The 22,149-nt window shown below is 44.2% G+C and overlaps 1 protein-coding gene across 2 annotated transcripts in view; it reads left to right on the top strand.

Moving 5' to 3' along the window:
• The window catches only part of LOC126416787 (protein phosphatase 1 regulatory subunit 14C), a 552,076-nt gene that overhangs the window by 488,549 nt on the left and 41,378 nt on the right, over nucleotides 1-22,149 (top strand). For both annotated transcript variants that reach the window (XM_050084653.1, XM_050084652.1), the window contains one exon: nucleotides 12,340-12,426. In XM_050084653.1, coding sequence (XP_049940610.1) covers nucleotides 12,340-12,426 — 87 coding nt within the window. The remainder of the gene's footprint in view (nucleotides 1-12,339; nucleotides 12,427-22,149) is intronic.

Raw genomic sequence — 22,149 nt, 5'->3', positions numbered from 1 at the left:
CCCATGCCCACCAAACTCCCCGAATTAAAACTCTATCGAGAATCTGTGCGACCACCTCGATCGGGGTGTTTGCGCCACGCATCCTCAGCCGAAAAACCTAGTGGAGCTGAGCACGGGATTGGGGCCCTATTCTGCATCTTTCCGCCATTTTGCCGATCGGTTCGGTACGCGGGCGCACCGAACGGTCTTTTTTTCGAAGTAGAGCTCCGACATTAATCTGTAAGCATTTCGGAAGCGATGCCGAAGGGTCCTAGCGAACTGAAACGCTGTTGTTAGTTCTCCTCGCGCCAACCAATCAAAAGCAATCTGCCTCAGATTCGAGCATTCGCGCTGCAGCGCCACAGCGGCACAAACCCGGAGCGGCTAGCAGCCGACGTAGGCTCTTTACAGTACCGAAAACTGTGGCTAGAGTACGTAATACTGTTGATATTTCGCTGACTACGTGCTTCCATGAATGCATGAGAACGGTAGAATATTGACTGTGTTTTGGGCACTGCCATAAATGTCACATTACGTCATTTTATTCTCATTCACATGGACTTCTTGTTTCGGATTTTAAGTTTCGGAGTATGAGTTACGAATGAAGTGTAGTACCACATTGTTCAAATTCACGTACATAAACACCCAAAAAAATTCGTAATTTTTTTCTGTTTTGCGTCGTTTCTTAGTTGCTTCGAAATTCATGGAGGTACGTTGCGTCTATGCAACTAATTGAAAGCAGTTAAACTGCCTACAGTTAGTTGCACAGACGGGACTCATCTCCATGAAACCGAAAAATTGTTTAAGAGAGTGTCAAAGACTAAGAACACGCATAGAATGTGGTTGTAACTCACTGCTAGAGATCCACCTGATCAAGTAGCCTAGTTCCCTATATCAACGATTTGGTTAAAAAAAAAAGCGCCTTTTCGAGAGCGTGTGGCGTGTGCAGCTGTAGAAGTTCGTTGCAGTTTATAACATGCATCCGATAAATCAAAATGTTTCATATCTGGTACTACAGTCCAAAAATATTGTCGTAGGAATCTTTCATCTTTGTCAGCTGTTGTTAAGGATTCGATCGCAGATAAATACTTGTGACAAGCTAAAGTATAAAGACGATTGTTGCTAGTTTCATTCGCAGTAATTTAAGTTGTCCTGTCTGACCACACTCGCAAATCGGTACGCATTCAGAAAAAAGTGGTGAATTATTTGCGACAAGAAAAAGTATATCACTGTCACTTGTTTCACACACAGCAATTTCATCTTTCATTTCTTAAACAAATGGAAATCATGAAATAGAAGATACTCATTACTACGAAAGCGCGCGCTTACGTGTTAAATAACAGCGAATATACCACGCAAATGTTTAACTTTGACGATTATCAAAGTCTCAGAATGTGTTACAAACTCGAAGAGGGGAAAAAATATTTTGGTACACAGCAGTATGCGAACCTGCTAACCTTGCCACGGCACTATGTTGCTTTATCCACTGTGCTCCCTCAACTCACTTGTGTGTTCCATTCCATTCCAGAGACGCTGGCTGACTTCGTTGCCAAAGAATACGGGCTTATGCCGTAAATGCATGAGAAATTTTGGAAGGTTTCCTCTATCAGGCTTCACAGAATTCCTTTGCATTGTTACTTCAAAGTTTTAAGTGCGTTTTGATAATTACTAAGTAAACCATTTGCAGAAAAAAGTACGCAAAGTCCCTAGTAATTTCAGCTAACATTCATGTGGTATATGTAAGCAGAGTCGACCTTTTGAAATTTAATGATTGTTTAAACTCTTAATTATGTAAAAAAATAACAGGTATTTTGTGAGAATATTGGCCCAAACTATTTTTTTATGTTATATTCATAAACCATATGTGTAGCAAAGGAAAAAGTCTATTACGAACTGACTTTCCATCCGGACATGTCCTGGTGATTCTTCAGTAACTCAGTCACTAAATCCGACGCTAAGACCGATCAGTATGTTTAATTTATCAATTTCTAGGTGTAAATAAATCACACCGAACCGAACGAGAGGGCCACACCGAAATCCAAAACCTCTCGGTACAGTTCTCGAAAAATCGGCAGGAGGACCGATCGGTAACAGAAGCTTACAGAATAATAACTTCGGATAAAGAACCGAAAATGACGTCACAACCGAGGCTAACCTAGTGCACCGATCGGTATGAACGATACAGAATAAGGCCGCCGGAGTCAGCATGGCTCCGCATCCCACTCGGTACCTTCCAGAACCTTCATGTGTCTCTTTCTGCACGTCTAGCAGCGGTCAACGCTGCAAAGGGTGGCTATTGAGGCTTTTGACATGTGGTCATATTCATGTCGCTGGACGGCGTACATTGCCGACGTCCAGCCAGGGAAAGATTCCGTGTGAGCGAAGTAGAGTTCTGTAGTGGCGGTCGAAACTCGCTGCCACAGAGCCCTTCAGAAGGCTGCCTGCCATGCAAATTGCCCGCTGAGGAAGCAGCCGCACTCGACGCTTCAGGCAGCGCGCCTGTCTCGCTCGGCAGCCGCGGTGTTTTTATTTAGCGGAGAACCGGCGGTCTGCGGTGTAATTGAGAGCGGCTTTATAACGCAGCCGGCAGCCGTTAAGCGGCGACGGCCGAGCGTGCAAATTGATCGTTACACGGCTGACAGTGCAGCGTCCGGCCTTTGTGCTTTGTGCGAGCCGCGGGCGTGGCGCCTGCTCGCTGGCGTACACACCCTGCGCGAGCCGCGGCGTGCCGTGAAGAAACCATTACTCTACGTGAAGCTGGCCATAAAAATGGTTGCGTAATTGATACACTGGCAGCTTGACTTAATACTCGTTGTTGAAAGAGAGACAGTAGTTACACCAGTGCAGTACAGCGGACAGCGACGCGTGACCTATGAGGACAGTCCAGTGAAGAATGATCATTTCTTTACAACATATCTGTACTCATCGTCTTACTTTAAATAGTCCCTCTCAAAATACTCTCCTTTGGATGCGATGCAAAAAATGGCTCTGAGCACTATGCGACTTAACTTCTGAGGTCATCAGTCCCCTAGAACTTACAACTACTTAAACCTAACTAACTTAAGGACATCACACACATCCATGTCCGAGGCAGGATTCGAAACTGCGACCGTAGCGGTCGCTCGGTTCCAGACTGTAGCACCTAGAACCGCTCGGCTACCTCAGGCCACTATGCGGTTTCTCGTGATTGAAAATACCTCCCACGAATGTGTTTGTTCATGTTAGAAGATTACAGAAAATACTTCAAAAATGGCAGTTATTGAAAAACATGTTAATTTCTTGGCATGTTTTTCTAAGTTCAGCTGTTTGAACAATTATTTGAAATTGGAATAAAATAAAGGTCTTGTTACTGCATCCTAAATGCAATTATCTTTCATTTTAAAAAAAATTCAATGAATCGGTTAACCTGTAGAGACTAGAGCGCTTCGCGCCGTGAAAAAGTGTTGTTTCAAGAAAAACGCGTCTGGAATTTGGAGTAACAAAAAATAACGTATTTTAAACATAGCTGCGCAACAGCAACGGTTCCACGTAATAGGATTAAAAACAGCCGACCAGTTGCAAAGGATAAAGTAATCTTTACCTAGGTTTCGATAGATTTAAATCTATCTTCTACAGAAGGCGGCAGTATTACATTAACATGGAGTGATATGTCATTGTCGTTTTTACAAACATCTGCATAACTCCATTAGTCCAAATAAAATATAGCCCTGAGAATAGGGTTTGTCAGACAAATAAAAATAAGTACATGGAAGTTGGAGAGCGTTATGTCAAAACGTATGGTTAATCTGCGATGTCAGAGCCATAGAGGCAGCCTTCTTCTTCCTCATCTATGCTCTGGTCTTGAAATGGGTGCTGCATTTTTTTTTCAATCCTGGCTCTTTTAACAAACTGAGACATTCCATACTCCGCGGAGGCCAAGCGTCCCCTGTCAGATAAGTCCGCGAAGTTTTTGCTGTTTGTCCCTACCACGGTTCCTAACACGTGCGTGGTCTTCAGAGTGGATGAATAACTATCATTGAATATATATGCAGCTATACATGGTGTTTCTACATTTTTTTGCCCCACAATGATGATGATGTTTCGGTACCAGTTTCCAAATACTCGCGTCGAAGCTCTCGTTGTCATTTTGCGTATTGTCACCGGAGCATCTTTTAAGGAAATCTTCATTGGACAGGAATCCGTATACTCATCGCATCTTTTCTTGAACTAATTTATCGAGCGCCTATAGCTGCCTGTATTTGGGTCGGCGCACGGTTCCAGTCGACACGATGTAACTTCTAAAACACACCATAAAAAAATCCATTTGCAAGCGTAAGGATGCCTTAACGGGTGCAAATTATGTAAAAAAAATCAGTGTTTTCATCGGTCTCGACCAGAGCATCCCTTTAAATCCTAACTATACAGAAAATGCGGGATGTATTTCACATCGAATTTTGCAAGAAGTTCAGTAACATTTGCCATATGCGGCCGTCCATTATCATAGTGCGGCGTCTAGGCTGTTCCACGGATTTGTCGTCTCTTATGCCCGATGTCGGTTTGCAAAGTTTCCAGGACATCCCTGTACTGTAGTTTATATATATATATATATATATATATATATATATATATAGTGTGTGTGTGTGTGTGTGTGTGCGCGCGCGCGCTGGGAGGTGGGCGGAGGTCGGTGTACAACATACAACCCACATCATCAATATAAACAAATGATATGACAATAACTTGACCAATAGAAGCAAACTCTCCTGCTTTTATAGGTGTTGGTGATATAGGTTTCCACACTGAGCTTTGCTGTTTACTCAGAAGATCAAAATTATGTAGTTCGTCAGAAGTAATGACCTGTGAAAGAAGTCTGGATGTTCCTCTAACACAGTGTTTATAAATGTTTCAGTATTAATGACTTTAATTTTCAATTAAAATTTTAATCCCCCCTCCTCATACGTTAACAATAAATATGTAATAACGTATTTTGACGCTAAAACTACAAAACTTACAAATTACCAAGAATAAGAAAACTTATTGCTGTTTGACAACAACGATCCGCTACATCGACAAAACCGGAATCTATGGCGCTTTGTTCTTCTGTGTTTTATAGGCGGCTCGCGAAAAGCTGATGGGTACCTCAGGAGAATGAGCGGTGCAGGAAATGTTGGATCTTAGCTGAACACAGAAGTGTATATTTCTAATATTAAACTCTTTTGCGAAAGATTTACGCTCTGGAAGCCAGTTCCAAGGGAGTCACTGATAATTACTCGTACTAAAAGTACTGAAAAGTTAATTATAAAATGCATTGTAATACCGTTAGAAACCTGTCTGTAAGCGTATTATATCGTTGTACTATAAACGTGAATTTTAATTTTTAATTATTTCTGAATGCATTTTCCTTCGCATAGCTTTCAGTAAATTTATCAGTTTTCGAATTCATATTTTTTCTTTTCAATAAGCTCGGCCCTAGTTTAATGTTATGACGCCTCCCTAAGTGGGGGGTGGAGGGAGCGGCCCACAGGTTGAGAATCGGTGCTGTAACATTAACTTCAACTACCTGCAGATCTGCGTGCTTCGGTAGGGGATACTGAACATGTCTCCAGTTCGCCCACCTCTCAAAGTGAAACCAGTGCGGCCTGTCTGTTACACATTAAGCTAGCAGAATATCTTAAGATTAAATTCCAGCACGAGGAATTATGACCGCAAAAATTTTATAATCATTCTTTATTGAACAGCCCTCTTATTTAACAGTAGAAATATTATGCTTTCTTATAAATAGGCGCCAATAAGTCCACGAAAGCCAATTCGAAAAATTTCAAGAACCATCATTAAGGGAGGAATTGAAGGAATATGCTGCTGCCGCGGAGATCACGCAGATACCACTGGGCTAAAATCACAGTGTTGCCAGAGGCAGCCTTTCTTCCCGCACTCAGTTCTCAAATGAAAATGGAAGAAACACTAATATATGGTGCAGTGGGAAGTAAGTTTTTTCGAGGGATATCTGGCCCGAATTGTGTGTCGCCACTCATTGCTGTTGGGTTGCTTCAGGGCGCGTCGGTCACACAAAAGCAAACAGCTGCGCGTGTGAGGCTGTCCCGCCAGTTGGGAAGCAGTTCGGCGCGTTCGGTCCATTAGCGGCCCTTCGGGCGCACAGACGGCCGGATATAATTTTTAACCGGGGCCGTAATTAATGGCCGTCGCCCTCCGCCCAGCCTTCTCGGTGTTCCGCTCTTCTACGGACTCCGCGAGCGCTCATTACGTTCGCTCACTGCCGACCAATCCCCGCGCCGTAAGCTAAACAGTATACCATCTCCCGCCTGCTCCGAGCCATACGTCAAATTAAATTACATTAACGGCTTCGTTATGAAAAGTGTAGCTACTGCTGTCCGGATTATAAAGTCAGCGGAGCGTGCGGAAGGATGGGGTGGGGGGCAGCGCACACAGGCAGAGGAGCACAAATAGAGTGGGAGAGGTAGGTTGGAGAAGAGTGCTGACAGATACAAACAGGGCATGAAACTCTGAGCAAACTTTGGGAGTGAATGAGATTATCTTCATCAAGACTGCGGAAAGGCTGAATGCGGAGAATGGGGAGAGCGCCGAGGGCAAATATTTGGATTGAAATTAGGAAAGGAACCTCTGTGAGCGGGCAGAAAGGCGGCTCTATAGGGCTTATCAGCAGTCTTCCCACACCTTTCCTCTTCTGGAGAATCGACTGTGGCGCAGGTAGTACCGGAGTTATTCTCTCAGCGGGTGCGGATATGGGAGAAAGGGGGGGGGGGGCACTCATACAGAGTACGGCCAACACCCCCCCCCCCACCGCCCCCACACACACACCTAAAAAGAACACATTTCAGTAAGCGCGTTTGTATTTTTACACATATCATTTTCTAACTTTGCTACCAACTTTCGGAGGATAAATTAGCGTGAAAACTAGTAGTCTTGAAAATGGGAAGGGATTCTATAAATTACAAGCTAAGCCCTCAGCACATCTTATATCACTGTTTTATTAAGTCGCTAAAATCAACAGATGACTTCTTGTTAGTTCTGCCGAGCTAGCTGCCCAGGAGATAAGAATGCATTACTTCGCACAGAGAAACAGAGAAGTCTATAAATACTTGGGATCGTACTTAAAAGGCGGGAAAATATCTAGTTAGAAGTAACTAACGAATTTTTAATGCTTCCAGATCATGCAATAGCCTAAAACCAAAGCCAGTCAAAGGTAACCTCAGCGAAAGTTAAAATGAAGGCCTTTGATACAATAACTGCCCCAGGATACCCGATCGACGCTGAGTACCATCACAAGCAATAGAGAATTACTGATGGTGTTTGAGAAAAATATCGTGAGAGATTTTTCGGACAGCGAAGGAAGAGACCGAAAAATGAAGAAATATACACTATGACGAACCAGTCCCAATATTCTACAAAATGCAAAGGTTAAGCAATACAGTGGGCTGCACATGTTGTGTGCATGACAGATGATGCTACTCCAGAATTAGCCTTGTTAGGAAGCTCAGAAGGAAAGCGTACCCCTAGGAAGATCACGAACAAGATTAGAGGATGGACTACGGACGATCTGCAACAACTAGAAAACGGACAGATTTGCAACAACTGGTAATCGCAAGGACTAGATAGAAGCTACGCACGATAGGATATGGTGGAAGCAGTTTGTAAGTCCGGAGCATGATCTATAAGGTCTGACCGCCGGTTTAGTACATAAGTAAGTAAATAAGAGAAGTATGTGGTTATCAAGTGAATGTAACATTTATAAGTTTTATACGATGTTGCAATGCCTGTGTTATTCTGAATTACGATGCAAAATTCGGACAGGCACTGCAATATCATATCTATCCGCCGACTCAGGGCAAGCGACTTTCGAGTAAAATGTCTCACTTCTGCGGGAATATGCATAAAATGTGTGTGAATTCCTAAGGGACGAAACTGCTGAGGTCATTGGTCTCTAGACTTACACGCAACTTAAACTAACTTGTGCTAAGAACAACACCACACACACACACACACACACACACACACACACACACACACACACACACACACGTACGAGGGATGACTCGAACCTGCGGAGGGAGGGGCCGCGCAATCCGTGACATTCCGCCTCAGACCGCGCGGCCACTCCGCCAGGCGGGAACGTACATAATGACATAATGGAGCTACGAGTGCAAGTTGTAGACGCATGGTTGTCGACATTTGGAAGTTTGGGTCTGGCTGTGAGTTGTGCACGGGTAACCAAATGGTAAGGCGAACGCTTGCGGTAAACGGGAAATCCGGGTTCGAGTCCCGGTCCGGCACAAATTTTCATTGTCGTCATTCCATTCTACAGCTGATGGTAGGCCACACTCATTCGCATTTGCGAGTACATTTAATGTATTTATAAGTTTTATGTGTTACACAATGTGATAAAAGTGCTGAACTGAAGCTTCACAATAGGTCAGTGCGTAGCATATTAATAGTAAATTTGAGCGTGAATGTGTGAAAAACGAAATTACGGAGCATACAAAGCTGTACGTTTATCAGGACTTAAAGTTACCGAATTGCATTTCTGCCCGAGCAATATTTGTTTTCGTTACAATTTTCAGATGAGTTCGTTCTGATCGATAATTTTGTAGGCATCACATTAATGTGACCACCGCCCATTAGTCAACGTACAATAATTACTCACAGACGGCGGCAGGTGGCACCACTAGCATTGCACTAGCATTGTGTCGGGGGAGGGGTGCCAGTGCAGTCATTGTCGTAATGCGGAATGGAGTGATTTATTTGATGTCCACAGGGGCATGACCATGGCTTTCGGTTCAGTGGTGGAAGCATTTTCAAAAGGGGTAAGACTGCAAACTGTTCGCGTGCCGCCGTAGTTAAAGTACACAGTACGTGGCGATATCAACTTTGGTGTACCACCGACCACAGACGACAGGAATGAATGACGGACGGGTGCGGTGGTGTGTACGGGGAAACTGACGTGCAACTGTTGACCAACTGACCGCCCAGATGAACCAAGGGACTGCCAGCAGACACTTCGCTCAGCGAAGGTTGGTGCATATGGGCCTCCGCAGCAAGCACCTGGTTCATGCACCTATGCTGACTGCTGTTGATCGGCGACGAAGAATGTGATTTGCACGCCAGTCACATTTTACGCTCCAGCGGTCAGATTGCTGTTGGCGTGTACGCAGTGTAACGACTGAAAGCAAAAGATTCAAAGCGGAAGGAGGGGGCGTTATGGCCTGGGGAATGTTTTCTTAGCCTTCCCTGGCTCATCTCGTTATTCTGGAAGCCACAGTAGATCAACACAAGTACTCGTACGCATCTGTTCTTGGGTGACATGTTCACTCCTTTACGAACTTCGTATTTTCTTGGCATGACCGAGTGAGGTGGCGCAGTGTTAGCATACTGCTTTCGCATTCGGGAGGACGACGGTTGAAACCCGCGTCCGGCAATCCTGATTCAGGTTTTCCGTGATATCCTTAATTAGCTTCAGGCAAATGCCGGGGTGGCTCCTATGAAAGGGTACTGCCAACTTCCCTCCCCATCCGTCTCTAATACAATGGGATGGATGATCTCGCTCTGTGGTCCACTCTCCTAAATCAACCAACCAACCAACCAACCAACCAACCAACCAACCAACCCTCGTCATGATGGCGTCTGCTACCACGACAGTGCAACGTGTCACACAGCTGTCAGTGTACGTGCTGTTTCGAAGAGCACCAGGATGAGTTTACAGTACTCCCGCCGGATTTAAACCCAAGTTTGTGGGACCACCTCAGTTGGGCTGTTCGCGCCACAGATATTCAACCAAGAAACTTAACGCAAGTGGCCACGGCACTGGAGTCTGCATGGCTTCATATCCCTGACGGTGCCTTCCACAACCTCACTGACACTCTTCTTGACGTTTCGCTGCGGTCCATGCTGCCTAAGGTGGTTATTCAGGCTTTTGACAGGTGGTCACTTTCATGTTACTAGACACTGTAGTTACGTTACACGCGGGGTTGTTACAGTCTACCATTCGGAGCCCTCTAGCAGCAGAGGGTTGCAGCTTGCGTCAGCGATGCAGGAAAGTCATCCGAGTAATAAGCATGACTTGTAATACCACAACCAATATTGAGAAGGAAACAGAGGCATTACTTTCCAGCACACCCTCGTACTCAAGTATTGATGTAAACGAAGTATTATGATATAAATTCATATACACAGGGTGGTCCATTGATAGTGACCAGGCCTAATATCTCACGAAATAAGCATCAAACGCAAAAACTACAGAGAACGAAATTCGTCTGGCTTTAATGGGGAAACCAGATGACGCTATGGTTGGCCCGCTAGATGGCGCTGCCATAGATCAAACGGATATCAACTGCGTTTTTAAAAATAGGAACCCCCATTTTTTATTACATATTCGTGTAGTACGTAAAGAAATATGAAGTTTTAGTTGGACCACTTTTTGCGCTTTCTGATAGATGACGCTGTAATAGCCATAAACGTGTAAGTACGTTGGTATTTACTGGTAATCACGGTGTAACAGCATGCGTTCTCAGAAATAAGTCGACAAAGGTACATGTATCACATTGGAACAATCGAAATAAAATGTTCAAACGTACCTACGTTCTGTATTTTAATTTAAAAAACCTACCTGTTACCAAATGTTCGTCTAAAATTGTGAGCCAGATGTTCGTGACTGTTACAGCACCATCTATCACAAAGCGAAAAAAGTGGTCCAACTAAAACATTCTTATTTCTGTACATACTACACGAATATGTAATAAAAATGGGGTTCCTATTTTAAAAAAAAAAAAAAAACGCAGTTGATATCCGTCTGACCTATGGCAGCGCCATCTAGCGGGCCAACCGTAGCGCCATCTGGTTTCCTCCTTCAAGCTAGACAAGTTTTGTTCTTTGTAGTTTTTTTCGTTTGACGCTTATTTCGTGAGATATTTGGCCCGGTCATGATCAATGGACCACCCTGTATAACTGTTAGTAATATTAAAATCGGAATTTAAAAGAGTGTATGACGGCAAGTAATATTTGCGGGGGTCGGGAAACAACTATGAGCACCCGTGGCTCCGCTCTGTCCCTCAACATTAACGCATCATGCGAAGTGCACTTCTAAGACTACATACATACTCCGCAAGCCGCTGCACAGTGCATAGGAGAGGGTGATTTATAACATTTCTATTCGTTTTCCAGTTCCATTCGCAAATCGTGTGAGGTTAAGAAAGATTGCCTATGTCCCAGCAAGCCCCAATCCCTTTTATTTTTGCCTTGGATGAGATGACCTTAGGAGGCAGTAGAATCGTTCTGAAGCCTGTTACAAAATTCCTGTCCTCTTAACTTCCTAAATAGCTTTTAGCGAAAAGATCGACCTTCTCTCTACAACTAAATTACATCCTGTTTCCAAGAGCACATGGGCTGTTCCAGAGTTAAAGGATGAAACACGTGATACTGTCGCAGGTTCGAATCCTGCCTCGGGCATGGATGTGTGTGATGTCCTTAGGTTAGTTAGGTTTAAGTAGTTCTCAGTTATAGGGGACTGGTGACCTTAGATGTTAAGTCCCATAGTGCTCAGAGCCATTTGAACCATTTTTGATGAAACACATTGGTTGCAGCTAAGTACAAAAGCGAAACAGGACACACAGAAAGCGATATTCAGATAGTACATAGTTAAAAGAAGAGCTGTAATATAGACGTAGAAGCAGTGGTCAAAAGTCGAAAAATGAAATGACAGTTTTAAAGAACTTTCAGTTCTTCACCAACGTTAACTGTGTTAAATTACAAATTACAAAGTGATGAAGAGTGTTTGTAATATAATGCCATACTTTTAATGCGACGTTATGTTGTCATTAGTAATATGAAATAGTTTGTGTTCTGTGTTATTGCAACAAATTTCTTCTGCTAACATGGAAGTGTGGAAAAGACAGTACAAAGTGACAGCTAACACCGACATTTGACATCTCGCTAGTGAAGTCAAATCAAGCTTTGTTTTTGACTTCCATTTAGTTTCTAGTGCACATTGGTTTTGATTGTAATAAATAACTTGAGATAGTTGTACTCCATATTATTACACGTCTGACTTTGTCTCGGCCTGCTAATTAGCGTGCCAAGCTTCACATAACGGCTCCATGGCCTCCGAACTTCGGCCCGCGCTGCAGGCGGCCTTCTTTTGTGTGTTACGCAGTGTTAAACAAGTTTGACGTTTCCTTCACTCACAAACTATGCTCAGCTTCGATATAACCTGACTACTTTTTTGGTACCACAGGATAGATCACGACAAGGCCACGTATCAGTGGCGTTTTGGGGGAAGTAAAATTGCTACCAGCAACGCGCTTGTTCTCTAGAGGCGTCGATGCGTTGCTGACTGGTATTGTCTTTATGTTGCAGGAGAACTCGAAGACGCGCGAAGTGGAAGTGGATATCGACGAGCTTCTAGACATGGACAGCGACGATCAGAGGCGGCGACATCTGCAGGCAAGTACCAACAGCGCGACTTCCCGCTTGTAGAATGAGCTTTCGGTAGCGAAGTACAATGACAAAAAAAAAAAAGAATCGCAACTCCAAGAAGGAGTTGTGCGACGTAAGCGAAAGTTGGTAGGCGTGTTTTTACATATGAAAGATGATGTTCAAATGTGTATGTTCAAATTTTGCTAGCTGCGCCACTATTATGCGACTGGCGTTACTAGCGCCGCGCTGTAACGGTGGGCAAGAATGCCATTAAGGCGAAAAAGTTGCCATTATCAACACCTAACTGAGTTTGAACAAGAGAAGATGGTTGTTCCTTTTGTGACATTGCAGAAAGACTTGACAGGAATGTAGCCGGTGTACATGATTGCTGGCAGCGGTGGTCACGGGAATGTACGGTCGCAAGAAGACCGGGCTCCGGACGGCCACGTGGCACTACCGAGAGGGAAGACCATCATGTTCGGCGTATGGCTCTGGCGCATCGTACTGCATCTGCAGCAGCAATTTGAGCAGCAGTTGGCACCACAGTGACACAACGAACTGTTACGAATCTGTTACTTCAAGGACAGCTCCAAGACAGACGCCCTGTAACGTGCGTTCTAGTGACCCACACCACCGTCATTTGCGACTACAGTGGTGTCAAGCGAAAGCTCATTGGAGGACAGGATGGAGGTGTATTGTATTTTCTGATGAAAGCTGGTTCTGCCTCGGTGCCAGGGACGATCGAGGGTTGGTTGGAAGGAAGCCAGTTGAGGGCCTGCAACCAACTGGACCTACACCTGGAATTATGGTGCGGGGCACGATTTTACATGACAGCAGGAGCACTCTCGTAGCTGTCCCATGCACGCTGACTGCCACTCACGACCAGCATTCCAGGGAGTGAGACTTCCTGGCAGATTGTGTGCCGGACCGAGACTCGAACTCGGGACCTTTGCCTTTCGTGGGCAAGTGCTTTCTTTCAGGAGTGCTAGTTCTGCAAGGTTCGCAGGAGAGCTTCTGTAAAGTTTGGAAGGTAGGAGATGAGATACTGGCAGAAGTGGGGCTGTGAGGACGGGGCGTGAGTCGTGCTTGGGTAGCTCACTTGGTAGAGCACTTGCCCGCGAAAGGCAAAGGTCCCGAGTTCGAGTCTCGGTCCGGCACACAGTTTTAATCTGCCAAGAAGTTTCATATCAGAGCACACTCCGCTGCAGAGTGAAAATCTCATTCCAGGGAGTTTTCCAACAGGATAACGCTCGCTCACATACCGCTGTTGTAACCCAACATTCTCTAAAAAGTGTCGACATGTTGCCTTGGCCTGCTCGATTACCAGATCTGTTGTCTCCTGTCGAGCACATATGGGACACCATCGGTCGACAACTCCAGCGTCATCCAAAAACAGCGATAATCGTTCCTGTATTGACCGACCTACAGCACCATGAATGCACGTTTGCGTGATTGAATTCAACATTCTTGGGGTTATACTGGTTGTTGACGTACCAATATTTCATATTTGCAATGGCTTATCTTGCGTTTACGTTAACCTACGATGTTGTAGCGTCAATTATTTAAATGTACTATCTAGACAGATGTATTCCCTAAATTTCATTACTCAGTACGGTGTAATGTAATTCTAAATGTGAAATACGTATCATCAAAAGTACGAACGTAACAGCATTGTTGTTGTTGGTGGTGGTGGTGGTGGTGGTGGTGGTGGTGGTGGTCTCGGTCTTGGTCTTCAGTCCGAAGAGTTGTTTCACGGGAGTGCAAATGCGACCCCCACTCCTTTATCCGCCATGATGAATTTCGAGCTGTGACGTCACCTGGCAGCTACTGCAGTTTGTTTACAACGGTGTCGCTCAGTGTTTCTATCGAAGGCGTGCATGTGAGTTCGTGTTACACGTTAGTTTATGTGTAATTCTTGTCCTGCCGAGTGTTCAGTTGGAAAGGAATTGTTCCGTGAGTCCTGTAGCTTCGTTCTCGGAATTATGCCTACAAATAAGTCGTATTGTGCAGTTGCTGAATGTAGCAATAGTGGACGCAAGACTGAAGGCGTAATTTATCATCGTTTTCCAAAAAAATGTTGAACTACAGCGTAAGTGGATTGCTCGTTGTAAACGAGAGGACAAAATTAATGTTAATAATGCAAGAGTTTGTTCTGAACATTTTTGTGAAAGCGATTACAAACGAGACTTGCAGAATGAATCGTTAGGTCTAACTACACGGAAACTGCTACAGGATAATGCTGTTCCGTCTCTAAAAATATCAAACTGGCACGGAAATGTATTCGAAGTTCCAGGTCCCAGCACCGCGAATGTTACCGGTAGTTTTCTAACAGAGAGAGAACGTCGCTGTGACACTAGAACAGTCAAAAAAAGAGCTCTCTCAACGTTTAAATCTTTATCTCCCAAGAAACGTAAGCTGGACAAATCCAGCAACACAGACTTACTGATCCGCTAATTTCACTAAAAGACCAGGAAATTCAAGCACTGAAGAAAGAGTTGGTTAGTTTGAAGATTAAAAATGTTCGACTGGAACAAAGAATTAAGTCCATGAAGGAAGTTATAAAGCAAGCTACATCTATAAAACGTAATTTGTCTCACACTAAGAAGCACAAATGTGTATGCTCGGATGTGAGAAGTACACTTTCTCAGTGTTTCACACCAGGACAAATTCGTTGTCTGTTAAAGAAGAGGAAGCAAGTAAAGTGGTGCTCAGAGGACATTGCAAATGCTCTCACATTGAGAGCTTTGTCTCCTAAAGCATATGCCTACCTGAGGAGGAAGAATTATCCTTTTCCCTGCAGGTCAACACTCCAGACATGGACGAAACAGTTCAAGTGCCAACCAGGTATTTTGAAACCAGTTTTGGAGTTAATTAAAGGTAGGTCAGAAATGTTCACATCATTAGAGGCGATTGGTGTCCTAAGCTTCGACGAGATGAGCATTGACGGTCGTGTGACTTACGATTCATCCGACGATGTAGTATTCGGACCACACAACAATGTCCATGTCGTCATGATTCGCAGCTTGTTTTCAAAATGGAAGCAGCCAGTGTATTATGACTTTGATGTTGCAATGTCTAGTGATTTGTTGCAGAATGCCACAAAAGAAGTTTAAACAGCAGGAATCCGTATCGTAGCTGTTACGTGTGACATGGGACCAAAAAATGTGAATGTGTGGAAGCAACTTGGTGCGTCTACATCCAAGACATTCTTTTCAAACCCTCTCGATCATAGCAGAAAAGTCTGGGTTATTTTTGATGTTCCACATTTGCTCAAGTCATTAAGAAATCATTTTCTTGATGACGGAATCACTTTGCCTGATGGTACTGTGATTACAAAAATGGTTATAGAAGATCTTCTTCGACATCAGAAAGGCGATCTTTCGATCAATCACCACATATCGGAGGTTCATCTTAACGTTAGTGGACGTGATCGGCAGAATGTCCGAAGGGCTGCACAGATATTTTCACGTCGCACTGCCCAAGCGGTGAGATATGTTCTGCATAAAGATCGCGAAGGAAGCTTCATTGAGCTCGTGAAAGATGTTTTCGATGTGCTGAATTCGAGATACCCTCAAGATGAGAAAGCTCCCCTTAGAAGTGGTTACGGGTTTAATATCAGAAGTCAGGAAAGCTCTCTAAAAAGATTTCTTGAAATGTAATCTAATATGCGAGTAGGAAAAAGAAACAGTCTTCTCCCGTTTCAGAAGGGATTCATTATATCAATAAATTCACTTTTTGGACTTAACAATGACATGAAAAATTCCGGAGCTATTTATATATTGACAGCCAGACTTAATCAAGATTGTCTGGAAAATTTCTTTTCCAGAATCCGTGGCCTTGGTGTCTTCTACAACAATCCCACTCCCTTCGAGGTGAAAAACGGAATTCGTTTATTGATACTGACTGGAAGTGCAAGTGAAATACCTTTGTCTTTTGGTGCTTCGACTTCAGAGGACAGAAATGAGAATTCTGCTTCTGAAAACTATCCGACACCAGCTGATGAAACTGAGGAAGATTTTGCACGTTTTTTCTCGAGTGAATTATGTATAAGAGTAACTGATGAATCATTTGACGTCGCTACAGATGACGAAAACTTGCTCTTAGATTTCGAGCTCAGTGATTCAGTGTGTACCAGTGAAGACGTGCTTTAAAATATCTAGCAGGATATATAGCATTCAAGTGCCAAAACGTTGATAGTTCTTTGGGAAATACAGCAGGGCAGTGTGTTGTTGATACAGAATTAAGTCTGAAGCAAGACTGGATTACTATTATTTCAAAAGGGGGCCCTCACTTCTCCCTCTACTGACTGGTTTCCTAAAATACGTGAGTTAGAAATTATATTTGCTGCATTTCATGGATCAAATATTTCTCATTGTAATAGAGTGATGGCAACCTTAGCAGATCATGTTTAAGTGCGAAATTTCCCGAACTTAATAGCAAAATAGTTCAGTTATATGTCAGAACAATAACTTTTATACTGATTAGACATTTAAACAAAAGAGCCAAAATTGATGCAATGAAACGGAATTCGGCAAGGAAAAATCGGCTCTGGTCAGCGTCGCCTTCAGCATCTTCGACGTAGCTTCTGCATCAGCTTTGTAAGGTAAGTTCGAAGATTACTATCTTTTTATTTACAAAAACATGGGTGAAATGGGCAGTACCCAATTGTAAAACATTTACCGTAGTTATATGTCTAAAAGACGAGCATGAATGCGGATGCGAACATCGGCCACTAGTTTTGCGTGGCGATATATCATCATTGCTACTAATATTTAATGCATTTCTTTCTGAAACCTTGTATATAATATTAACATGAAGTGCGTTCAACCCTGTGAGCGCGATACTTTAAGTTATATGAGAAGAGAAAACATTTATTTTGCAATCTCTCATATTCTACAAACGGAGACTGCTGCCGTCTGGCTGCCGGGTGACGTAACAAGTCGCTGACCAATGAGAGCTCACTAAGCCAAACTGGCATACCTTTTTTTATTCTATATTCCTTGAGATGTTTGGTATAGCTCTTCACGGTAGTCCGTCTGTGTAAGCCTCTTCATCTGTGTTCAGCTACTGCAACCTGCATTCGTGCTTGCTCTGTTCAACCTTGACCTCCATCTACAACTTTTACCCCACATACTTTCTTCCATTACCAAATCGCCCCAAGATGTATCATTTCAACCGACCCCTGCGTTTAGTCGCGCTATCCCTCAAATTTTTTTTTCAATATCGATTCACTTCCACATCATTAGTTATTCGATCCACCCATGTTATCTTCACCATTGTTCTGTAGCACATCATTTCAAAAGCTTCTATTCTGTTCTTGTCTGAACTGCTTACCGTCCTCGTTGCCCTTCTGTATAAGGCTGCACTCCAGAAAAATAGGTCCAAAAGAAGTTCAGAAAAAATACTTAAATTTTTCAGAAAAAATAATTAAATTTTCATTCGATATTAACAAATTTTTCTAGTTTCGGAATTGATTTCCTTGTGCTAGGCCCTGCTTCCGCCGTCGTCAGTTATTTTTCTTCCCAAATAGCAAAACTCATCTATCGCTTTTTAGTGCCTAATTTCCTAATCCAATTTTATAAGCGTCATCTGAATTAGACTACATTCCATTAGTCTTGTTTTATCTTTGTTACTCCTCTTCTAACATCTTTTCAAGACATTACTCATTCCATTCAATTGGTCTTCCACGTCGCCCGCTATCTCTGACTTGTACAGTGGCATAGGCAAGCAATAAAGTTTTAATTTCTTCTGTCTGAATCTAAATTCCATTTCGAAATTTACTGCTTGCTTTTTGTACAGGTAGAATAGCGTTGCGATGTGTTACAACCTTGTCTCACTCAAATCAATGCTGGCTTTTCCTGTCCTTCGACTCCTTTAACTGCAGTCTGTGTTCTGCACTGTTTGTAAATAACCTTTCGCTCCCTGTATTTTACCCCTGGTACCTTCAGAATTTGAAAGAACGTATTCCATTGAACGTTGTCAAAAGCTTTCTCTGAATCTTTTCGTTTAGACCTATTTTGAACCGCGGGGTTCGTTTTGACTCTTTACGCAACTCTTCTGTCTATGTTTAGCCCAGAAAGCCTTCATTTTGTGGCTGTGAGCAAGCTTCCTGCTTTTTCTCCTCTGTACTTCACTTCGGTTCCTGTGTTATTTTTGCTTGTAAGGGACGCTGGGAATACCCCTTAGAGAGTGATCTGCCGGAATTTGGACCGGACCTGTGTGATTTCTAATGGAATTACATGTCGCTCCAGGTCTGACTTCACTGTGGTGATTCATTTGTTCTTGGAGGCTTTCCCTCCACCTTCCTTGGTGAAGGTATTGTTCGTGAGACTGCAGAGATTCAAGCAGGTCAAATCTTCTCAGAAGGCCAGGCGCCTTTTCCTCATTGATATGACTATCCTCTTGGAGACTCAACAGCTCAGTGTTGTATCTGCTCTTGTAGGTGTTATCCTCTTCTTTTATTGGCCGTAGAATTTTCCGTTGCTAGAACTGTAGTTTCCTGAGTGGATTCTTCCTATTCATCGAGAGGCATTGAGAGGCGAGTAATAAGGATGGGTTTACGGCTGAGTTGTAATGTATGCGTTAAAGTTCTTAGAAATGTACTCGGAGGTATAAATACTCTTGCAGCAGTGCTAAACCCTCTCCACCTTGGGACATCTTGGAACTGTTGCCAAATTCTCACTCTCATTTACTGGAATGCGCTCTCCTAATTAGTGACTGCAGGAACTTTATGAATGATGGTGCGTTCCAGTGGGATTTCAGCTGGTGCTCAGTTTTTATCAACAGATGCTATACAATGTGGGTTTGCTTTCTCCAGTAAATCATCTAGGACGAGTCGCTGAGTCATTATGGCCTCGGTAGTTCGTACATTTCTCCGGAACCCAAACTGATTTTATCCGAGATAAATAATTCGTGTCAATATTTTGGAACCATGATTTGTTAAACTAATGGTCCGGTAATATTCACACCTGTATACACCTGTTAACGGCAGCACAATAAATTTATGTTTAACAGACACACAATTAATAACGTACATTTGTCGTGGCACCAGGCAGCTTCGAGCTACTATCGGCTGCCAACATTTATCTGTGAGGACTTTTGTATAATAGTTACAAGCGCTGTGCCGCAGTGATTTATGAACAAGGCTCGGACTGCGGGAGGAGAGGTGTTCATACCCACAGCCAAACATTTAGAATCCTGTTTCCTTAAATCACCTAAGCTAAAAACTGACTGAAGTATATTTGAGATTTGCAGGAATGAGACTACAGACAAATTTAAATTGGACATCACATAACAGACGAAGTGGGAATCAAAATCATTCGCGACGGGCGACGCAGAGTAGCATAGGCAAAGCGGGCATACCTCGAAAAAGAAAGAAAAAGGTGTAGGTGGGTGCTGAAAATTAGGCGTACGGATAAGTTAAGAAATGAGGAAGTCTACAAAACTGGAATATGTGGAAAATACTGACTTGAAGAAGGGACGTGATGATAGGATGTGTATAGAGGGAGCCATACGTTATAGATATATAGAAACTTAAATCCATACATAGAAAGAAGTGCTATGAGACGGCACAGAAGTTAACTGGAAGAAATGCGCAATGATACAAACAGAAACAGCATTTTTGTTCATAGACAATTCTTACAGGGAAATTGCCGCGATTTATGGTGGTCTTCTGGACATGATTCTTAATAGGGTGTGTGATCACCACGGATGACAATTCATACTCAGCAACGTCCTCCCGTGGCGGTAAGCAGTTTCTCGTTAGGAAATGATCTACACTGGTGTGCAAAACTTAAGGATGAAAGTAACTTTCGCAAGACCTGTCACTAGCAAGTAACATAGCGCGATGAAACTTGGACCACACAGACGTACAGTACGGTATAGTACAGAAGTTAAGTGAAAGAAACACGCAGTGAGACGGACGCAAATGAGATTTTCATTCAAAGGCAATAATTACACTTGAGTCACATGTGTTTATTGTGGTCCCTTGGATATGATAAAAGGCGGGGCATGTTCCTTAATAGGCCATGTGATCACAACGGACGGTACTTGTTCTGCAACGTGCTTCCACACTGGCTGCAAAGTACAGCGAATGGGCTGGACTGGCCGTTCTGTCGACTTAAATTCCATCTAACACGTGTGGGATACGTTAGCGAGACGTATTGCAACACGTCAGTTGTCAGTTACCTTCTGTACTATGCTGTAGCAGTTCTTTCTGCGTCTCCCCCTGCGGGTTCGGGGGTAAGAATAGGCCCGCGGTATTCCTGCCTGTCGTAAGAGGCGACTAAAAGGAGTCTCAAACGTTCCGGCCTTAATGGTCCCCTCTTGGGTTTGACCTCCGTTTTTCCAAATTTCCGTTGTTAGTGCGTGCCATTTGGGGAAGGACGCCTTACGTGGTGTTTTTCTATTGGTCCATCATGCACCACCATCTTGCATGCTACCTATTGTCTTGTGGCGGGATTTACACCCAACGTCTTCTGGGTTGCCTCCTTCTCGTCTTGTGCGCAATCCCCTTCTTAGTGCCCCCGACAACTGTGGACCCTTTCAACACCTAAAATCCAGCACGGTAGCCAGTCCGTTGTGGTGGGGTCGTCATTTACCCTCTTGGTGGTAGCCCCCTGACCACGCAGGGATCGCACTACAGATGCCAGAGCTGTTTCCTACCCACGCGTGCCAAGGAGTATGTGCCCATCTTGTCTGGGGCACGGGGACCCCGGGCAACGGGATATCGGCCAGGTACCCGTTGCTTTGGCTGGGTGGCGCCCTTGGGGAGAGCCCTCGTTCGGAGTAGGTGGCATCTGGGCGGATGTCGCGCAATGAAGCACAATAAATCACACCAAGCTGGTGGTCGCACGGCCACCAGCGTCTCTAAGCGAGGCAGAATTGACTTTGATGCTGCGCAATATGACCCTCAGTCGTTCCCCTCGTTGGCTGCGCCGTGGGAGGGACGCAGATCTAGTGCCAAGCGGCAGCTTTACGTACCACAATACCTTGTCTGCAGCAGGACTGATGGTGACTCCTTTCTTACGACGAAGCCTCTGTTTTTTGTGGGACACCTGGAGGATAAGTTTGGGGAAGTGGCGGGGTTGTCTAAAATGAGGAACGGGTCCATCCTCCTCAAGACGTCCTCCCCAGCCCAGTCACGAGTGTTGCTCTTGTGTGATAAGCTGGGTGACGTCCCTGTTACCGTCACTCCCCACAGTCCAGGGGATTATTTACCTTCGTGACCTATTGTTACAATCCGACGACGAGCTGAGAGCCGACTTGGAACGATGTGGTGTACATTTTGTCCGTCGTGTATATAGAGGACCCAAGACTAACAGGGTGGCCACCGGTGCCTTTATCTTGGCCTTCGGGGGTGCTGTATTGCCCGAGAAGGTCAAGGTGATGGTTTACCGTTGTGACGTCAAGCCTTACTCCCCCCCCTCCGATGCAGTGCTTCCAGTGCTGGAAGTTTGGGCATATGTCCTCCCGTTGCCCATCCAGCGCCACATGTCGAGATTGCGGACGCCCCTCTCATCCCGATTCTTCATGTGCGCCTCCGCCTGTATGTGTCAACTGTGGGGAGCACCACTCTCCATGCCCGCCAGATTGCCCCGTTCTTCATAAGGAGCGGAAGATAATGGAATTTAAGACCCTTGACCGGCTTACTTATCAAGAGGCAAAACTGAAATTTGAAAAGTTGTATCCTGTTTCCCTTCGAACATCTTATGCTGCAGCCACGTTATCGTCGCCCTCGCGAGCGGCAGT

The sequence above is a fragment of the Schistocerca serialis genome, chromosome 8 (assembly GCF_023864345.2).
Source record: "Schistocerca serialis cubense isolate TAMUIC-IGC-003099 chromosome 8, iqSchSeri2.2, whole genome shotgun sequence".
Taxonomy (NCBI): Eukaryota; Metazoa; Arthropoda; class Insecta; order Orthoptera; family Acrididae; genus Schistocerca; species Schistocerca serialis.
This window is presented reverse-complemented; position numbering and strand designations above follow the sequence as displayed.